General features: G+C 36.9%; 1 protein-coding gene across 1 annotated transcript in view; it reads left to right on the top strand.

Moving 5' to 3' along the window:
• Positions 1–516: 516 nt before the first annotated feature.
• The window catches only part of LOC112154786 (sterol 26-hydroxylase, mitochondrial), a 9,267-nt gene continuing 1,604 nt past the window's right edge, over positions 517–8,179 (top strand). Inside the window, exons 1-8 of the mRNA XM_024285965.2 lie at positions 517–784; positions 1,318–1,499; positions 1,892–2,091; positions 3,156–3,353; positions 5,345–5,508; positions 7,351–7,517; positions 7,609–7,690; positions 7,858–8,058. Coding sequence (XP_024141733.1) covers positions 545–784; positions 1,318–1,499; positions 1,892–2,091; positions 3,156–3,353; positions 5,345–5,508; positions 7,351–7,517; positions 7,609–7,690; positions 7,858–8,058 — 1,434 coding nt within the window. The 5' untranslated portion in view covers positions 517–544. The remainder of the gene's footprint in view (positions 785–1,317; positions 1,500–1,891; positions 2,092–3,155; positions 3,354–5,344; positions 5,509–7,350; positions 7,518–7,608; positions 7,691–7,857; positions 8,059–8,179) is intronic.

Genomic DNA, 8,179 nt, shown 5'->3' with positions numbered 1-8,179 from the left:
TATTTTATTGATCTGAGTTTAAAAAAAATCTGTAATATGGTTATTTTTGTCCATAAAATTAGCAAAAATCCCTCAACGTTTGAGTAAAATCATCATCTGCTTGCTGTAAAACAACTTGCCAGCCACAGTTTCTGAGAATTGTATGAGTTTATATAACCTGGTCTATTTATTATTGTTATTGCAACATCTAAGATGAATTACCAGCCTCCTCTAAGTTACATAATACAGAAAATAAGAAGCAGCCTTACTCCATTGTGTTGGAATTAGTGGACTGCTGTAGAGTCTTAGCACAAAGGAAATGGACTTTGGTTTCATAATGTCCTTTATGTTTATTTTCCCAGCAGAAACTTATCTTATAAGAGTATGAATAAACATTTTTTTTCTTGGTAAACACCATATCTTACAGTTAAACTTGAAGCATAAGGCATTTAGAGAGTAAAATGACCTGGAAGGGTTAAAATCTATAGGAAATGGCTCCTCCCTGTTCACCAAGTCTCTCTTGCTTGTAACAGGAACCCTGTTTACTTTCGAATCTACTCCTGCAATGGCTGCGTGGCTCTCCTCCATGTCAGTGCCTCGGAATGGAGGCAGACTGCTGTCAGGCTCCGTCTTCAAAGCTCCAGTTTGCTTCAGGGGCTTGGGAAGGACTTCTTCTGCCTCAGGGGCTGTTTCTGCCATCCAGGATAAGCCTCGGACAATAGATGATCTGCCCCGTGTCAGCCTCCTGGAAATGCTTTACAGGCTTGTGTTTCAGGGGTTTTATAACCGTATGCATGAGCTACAGGTACAGTTTGTCAGGGTGCAGCTTGCTTAGATGGAAATGATCAGTGGAAGAATGGACAGAGATTCTGAATTAAGTTGATCTGCATCCAAAACTTGTTAAATATCTTTGATGGAAAGCATTCCAGACATCACTTTTTAGGATATTAGCAGTTTTTCTTGCTTTGCCTAATGATCATTTATTTGCAGACTTGGGTGTTATGATTAATAAAGCATAAATAATTTCTGCCTTTTTACTCTAGAAATAAAAATAACTTGAAAATTAAAATACATTCACTGTCATTTTCTACCTAAAATAAAGTGTATTGAAGAGTTGGATGTCATAATGAGATTTCCCACCCAGTTACAAGTATTTTATTCTAAAAGTCTTATCTTTGTTTGCATAGTAACCTCCAGATAACCGCTGTTCTCAGCTGAGTTTAAGCCATGACTTTACTTACAGTTTTGAAATAGAATAGACTGCACTTCCAACTTGCTTTTTGACCTTTTATGTATTCTCATAATTATAGCTAAACCGGTCCTTTTGTCCTCCATTAGATCCATGAGAAGAAACTATATGGGTCCATTTACCAGAATGGCCTCAAGGCGGTGGTTGTGAACAACGTTCAGCTGCTGGAGGAGGTCTTGAGGAAGGATGAGAAGTTTCCTTGCAGAGGAGACATGACACTGTGGACGGAGTTCCGCGAAATCCGAGGATTGGGCTATGGGCCTTTCACAGAGTAAGAAACTCTGAGCCATTTCCATTCCCAAGAAATTACTTTATCCTGTCATAAACTTTAGATACAATATTTATTTTAAGGTTTCCAGAAAAAAATCCTTTCAGTGAATTGATTCCGAGCTTAGAAAAAAGCATAAATAATTCATATTTTTTACTATAACTAACCCAATTGTAAAGTAGGATTTTAATATTACTAAAAACACATTAGCTCTATGGTAGAAAAACTTCAAACTTACGATATATATATATATATATATATTTAAAAAAATTCCATCTGGATTTTTAATCATCCACTATCTCAATATTTTCCCTTCTGTTGTGGGATCTTCAGCCTCAAATAGGGTTTTTCAATGTATTTATTCTGTTGCTCTTCCACTTGTTTTGTGCTTTCAGAGAAGGGAAGAAGTGGTACAACCTGAGAACAGTGCTGAACAAGCGCATGCTTCATCCAAAGGACTCTGCTCAGTATGACGGGGTTTTTAACGCCGTGGTCACAGACTTCATCAAACGGATTAACTATCTGCGCCAGGGAAGTCCAACTGGAGATCTTGCAACCAACATTGCCAATGAGCTTTACTTGTTCTCCCTGGAAGGTACGAAGGGCTGCACCAACATTGAACTTTCATATTAAGGCGGGGGCCGCAAAATATCAACTTGGGGGCCATAAATGGCCCCAGGCTGCCAGTTTGAGACCCCTGCTCTAAAAGAAAAATCAAAAATTGCCTAAAGATCTACTGTGCTAATAGTTATAGAAGACAACAAATGTTTTTACTAAAATCTATTTCGAACCAGTTTGTCACATTGCAGCATTAGAAGAGTCAATTCAATTCATAAAGTTAATTTAGACACGTAAAAAATTGTCTATATAGGTTCACTCTAGATTGAGTTAAAACAACACTTGAAAATGTTAAATTTTTTATACCAGGATAGAGTTGGAACAACACTGTAGTTGAATTTCTATACTTTCTAGAGTCAAAACTAAAGCTATTATTAAGCCTTTCAGAGTAAACTATTTTACATATAATATAAATTACCTGTGGCACACTAAAGAACAACCTATTTATGAAATATTTGTTATTTTTGTCAGTTTTTTTCCTACCCGGAAGTAAGTTCTGCCTTTCGCTGCATGTGTGCTTGTACGTGCCACCCATTTCTCAACCTCACCCTAGAGTTGGCCTTCGCAGCGTGTCTGCAATTGTTCCACAAAAACAAACAAAATCCAAACTTTTGGGAAGATGGATGCACATATTGTGCATATAAAGTGCAAGAGTTTTGCTGATCACCACTAGCTCCGCAGAAAAAAGGTGTGTTTGTGTTAACCTAGAGCGGTGCTGTCACCGCCAACACTTCCTATAAGGGGCTGTTTCCCACTTATTTGTACTAATTATTGGGCATATCTGTTTAAAAAAAGTAGGAAAATGTCAAGTTTTCACCAGATAGTATTCACAATATAAGTTCAAAGTGGCCAATAAGGAAACTCTGATGACCAAGCATTCAAGTAGCATTTAAACACATCACATATGGACCAATATTTTCTTTCTACAAGACATGAAAAGTTAAAATTTACTTGACGAGTGTAGAATTGACTCTAAATTTTTAACACTCAACAGCATCACTAAATCCTAACATTTCTTTAATTTGCTGATTTGCTGCACAGGCATTGCCTCCGTACTGTTTGAGACCAGACTTGGATGTTTGGAGAAGGAAATCCCTCCCGGCACACAAGAGTTCATCAATTCCATTTCTGCCATGTTCTCCAACAGTATTGCAGTGATGCTCCTTCCAAAGTGGGGCCGCAATATACTGCCCTACTGGGGGCGCTACATCGGTGGCTGGGATGGCATCTTCAACTTTGGTAATATGCTGAAACCTCATGAGTCATGATTATGCAATCATTCTCGATATCATGATTTATGCGCATCGTAGAGTCGCTGTACTCCCACATAATGAATTATTTAATCTTCTGCACACAAGTTATTATCTTTTATCTACGGGTTAGATTAAAACACGCCTGTTTTTTTATCTAGACCACATGTGTCAAGGTCAAGGCCCAGGGGCCAGATCTGGCCCTCCTGGTAATTATATACGGCCCTCCAGATCATTTTATTTTATTGTTATTAATGGCCAAATGTTATTGTGTGCTTAATTTTAACTTGCATACATTTGACAACATATATTTTTATGGAGGGTAAAATATTGGAGGTTATTTAAGGTTTAAATTGATTTATTCTGGAATATTATTCCTGCCCTTCTATTCTTCTTCTTCTTTTTTCCAGTTTTTTAGGCTGTTTTGGAGTTTTGCTAATATTTCAGCTACATGCTAGCTGTTTTGGCCAATATAGGCTTTTTTTTTCGTTTTTTTAGGCTATTTTAACGTTTAGCTATTTTTTCCGCCACATGCTAGCTTTTTCTACTACTAACCTAAGTTTTTTTTTAATTTGGCATTTAGCTTATATTTTATTTGGCTATTAGCTTTAGCGTTTTCAGCTATCAGCTTTTGCATTTTTAGCTATCAATTTCAGCATCTTCAGCAGCCAAATTCAGCTTATATCATTTACACTAGCATTATCGCAGGTAATGCTACATATCTAGTTCATAATTATGTTAAAAGGTTACGGTTTTAAAGATTTAAAAATTTAGTTTTAGAGTGTTCAATAAATGTTTGTCCTTCAGCCAGCGACCTAAGCTGTGTTTTGGATTTTGGACCCTTGAGCGGTTGAATTTTACACCCCTGATCTAGACCATAAGCTATCTTGAATTTACAAGATAAATAAATGAGTTCACTTTCATTTTCATTTGAAAGAACAAGAAAATTAGTGTTTTTCCTTTTGTTTTGTTTTTATTTGATTGGTTAGATGTGACACAATGTCCAATAATCTCATTCTTACAAAATTAAAAAAGAAGCTTGTATTGATGATGTCTTAATCTTTGTCAATAATTACACTAATATTGACTACAAAATTTGGAGACAAAGCTTTTTGCTTGGAGGGCATCTGCCCCCTGAAGCTCCACCTCTGACTCAGAGTAAACTGATAAACATGGTAAACATGCAACTTTTTGCTGTATTTATTGCAAAATATGAAAAATAGCATTTAGCCATTGTTATACAGTCATCCAAGAAAAAAATTCATGCAGAAGTTTTAATGCTTATAACTTATTGCAGAATTATAAAACTAATAAAAAAATTATAAATATTTTTTTAAATATATTTTTGCTGAGAACTTTATCACATCACCCCTATTGTAGTCTTAGGTAGAGATCAGTTTTACAGTTAAATATATTTAGAAAGTAAATGTGTTTTTAATTTGTATTTTATTATTATTATTATTATTTTGTTTTTATCTTTTTATTTTGTCCTATCCAGCATCTGAGCAAACACATACAAGCTGAAAGCCTCTTGTGTTGGTCAGATTAACTGTTACAACATTATATTAAAACAAATGTAAGGTGAATTTAAAAGTTGAAGTCCAATTGGTTGTCACAAACTTAGATGTGTGAAATTTGTTCTCTATTTTGGGGGAGCGGTGAGCTGCAGACACAGTTGCGCTCGGGAACTATTTGGTGGTTTAACCCCCCCAATCCAACCCTTTAATGCTGAGTGTCAAGCAGGGAGGGACTGACTCCTATTTTTAGAGTCTTTGGTATGACTTGGCCTGGACTTGAACTCACGACCTTCCAGTCTCAGGGCAGACACTCTACTAAAAGGCCACTTAGCTGCTTATCTGCTAGTGCCTGCATTCACGTTTGTCTATGTTTTGCTTTTAACTAAACATTGGTGTAAGGCTCATAATGGAGTATTTTGCTTTAAGAAAAAAATGTATGCTTAGGTTTTTGCTTGTTTTCCAGCAAAAAAACTCATTGACAGAAAGATGGAGATTATTAAACAGCGCTTGGACAATAACCAGGAGGTTGAGGGCGAGTATCTGACGTACCTCCTGTCAAACACCCAGATGAGCACCAAAGATGTGTATGCCAGCATTGCAGAGCTTCTCTTAGCTGGAGTGGATACGGTAAGTCCCTTGTACCCAAACTATTTCATTTTCAAAATGTTTATCTGTTTATTTTGCAACAGGTTTCTACTGTATATTTTCAAACCTTCCACTAAAATCATGTGTACAATGATTTACACTCCTTATCTTGTCACAGTACAAAGTCCTTCCAGCAAAATTGTCAAGTGTAGCCTGACATCTGTTGAATGCCAAAAAGGAATCTTCTCATCACTGGAGCATGAGGCTGTGGGCTGTTTGATATATTGTAGGATTGAAAAATAAATAAGTAAAAAGAACCTCAATTAATGTAAACTAGAGTTTATTTCAATAATTACTCATGAGAGAACCTTTCACATCAGTTGGAGTGCAACCCAATATCAAACTCAAACTTTGCTTCCTTCTCGATAGGATAAAGGTGAAATAGTCTGACAAAAACAAGCTATCACTCTGATATACAAGAGTACTTTGAAACTAGACCAAAGTAATTAAAGTATATTGAAGGCATTTTCACCCCGTCCATCTATTTTCCACACCTGGTGAATCGTTTTTGGGGCTGCTGGAGCCTATATCAGCTGTTGGGTTGCCATGCCAATTCAAGGCCATACAACCACACACACTCCCATGCACAACTAGGGACACTACAGATTCCAGATGGGATTTGAATCTTCTAAGATCGCTCAGTTGTTGAGTATGCAGGTTCCTGTATCCCAACTAGTCCATTGTACATAACTATGATGGGATTACAATTTTTTCTGTTGTGTTAAAAATTCACACGCAATATCACAAGTGCAGTCTGTCAAGGTCATATTGATTCTGTTAAACCTTCAAGCTTCCTCTTTGGTTAGACCAAAGTCTAGGTTGAGTCTTTATATCCCTTTACCATAGCCAAAACTACCCAAAGTGCTTGATAAATAGTTAAAGGACAATAAAACGGGAGAGAGTTGAGACAGAAATAGATTAGAATGAAGATAAAAAGATTAAAGTATGTGTTTCAGTGCCCTCCTTCAATGACGTTATCTTCATCTATCTTGGTTCAATAAAGATGGGAGCAAAGGATCTAAAGTCTCACATCAGGATCCCAGTATTGATAATACGGGGATATAGATAAGGGTTTTCAAGGTTATACGTTTGAATATATGCAAAGAAGCTCCTTTGAGAAACAAAACTTTAAAAAATGTTGTCCTCTGAAAAAATAGCATAAAAATACTGTCCATTTGCTGAGTGGATGCCGTTAACAAACACCAACACTACCCTAAAAATGAACTAATTCAAAGTCCCACTCCAATCATCTTTGATCTATTGTAAAAAAAGACTGGTGGTCTTTTAATTATAAATATGCAGTTTTTGGCCAAAATCCCCAAACTTGTCGTGTTCTAAGACATAGTTTCTGCAGAGCGGCAGTAGTTATTTAAAAAAGTACCTATGAGTTGTGAGTGGGACCATTGGCGCAGAACATCCCTGCACCCTTTTCCTGTCACCTATTTGTTTTTTATGATCTCTCAAGCCAACAGCTGCTAACACCCCCAACCGGTGCAACAAAAACAGCAAGCTATCGGTGCTATCTGATAGTCTTGAGTCAGATTCCAGATGGGACCAGGAAAACAAGGACGTTCATGGATCTAATTGTCACATAAATGTTAGAATTTCCTCAGTATTCAACAACAACCTATGCATGTTTGTTTTTTTTTTTACTTTTCTCTGTTTAGAATCCAAAAATATTAAGAAGTAATGCTATCTAAAATAGTAAACAGAATCAAAGGCAGATATAAAAACCTTGTTTGCTTTGTTAGAGTGTGATGTTGGCTATTTGCATGGATTTAAAAGACTAGCTCTGGTAACTCTAGATTCTCTTATCTTATACAGACCTCCAACACCCTCACATGGGCTTTGTACCAGCTTTCCAAAGAGCCTGAAGTCCAGGAGAAACTCTACAAAGAAATTTCCACATCAGTTCCAGCAGATCGCTTACCCACTGCTGCAGAGGTCACTCGGATGCAGTATTTACGGTCCGTTGTCAAGGAAACACTCAGGTAAGGCCAGTTGCAGAGGGTATATAGAGTTTCAAGTAAAGGGGTCGCTTAAATCGTCTGTTCATGCTTTCTATTCTATTTTATTTTACAGAATGTACCCTGTTGTTCCTGTAAACGCACGGATTATAACAGAAAAAGACATAAATGTTGGTGGATATCACTTTCCAAAGAATGTGGGTCAGATTTATTTTCTAACACAACATCACCTTGAATTTAAAAATGAATCTATTATGTTGTGTTTTCATTGAAAAAAACTGATTTTATCAATTAACTTTAATCAATTATGGGAGATTTTTTGGGAGGGATTCCATTAGAATTTATTGTTTTGTCATTCCTACAGACAGCATTCAACTTTTGTCACTATGCCATAAGCCACGATGAGGAGACCTTCCCAGAATCCTTTAAATTTAAGCCTGAAAGGTGGCTCCGTGACGGCCGCGAGAGGCCGAACCCTTTTGGCTCCGTTCCGTTTGGATATGGAGTGAGAGGCTGTGTGGGGCGGCGGATTGCTGAGCTGGAAATGTACTTGCTTCTGTTTCAGGTCAGTTCATGATGAGAAGAAGTCTGTTTCGCCCCTTTTTGGGTCTAGGGGATCGAGGAGCATAACATAAAATTTATTATTTTTTTAATTTAGAATAATAACACCAAACGATTGTCTTCAT

The sequence above is a fragment of the Oryzias melastigma genome, linkage group LG21, assembly GCF_002922805.2.
Source record: "Oryzias melastigma strain HK-1 linkage group LG21, ASM292280v2, whole genome shotgun sequence".
Lineage (NCBI taxonomy): Eukaryota > Metazoa > Chordata > Actinopteri > Beloniformes > Adrianichthyidae > Oryzias > Oryzias melastigma.
Note: the sequence above shows the minus strand (reverse complement) of the source record. Positions and strands in the feature narration are given on the sequence as shown.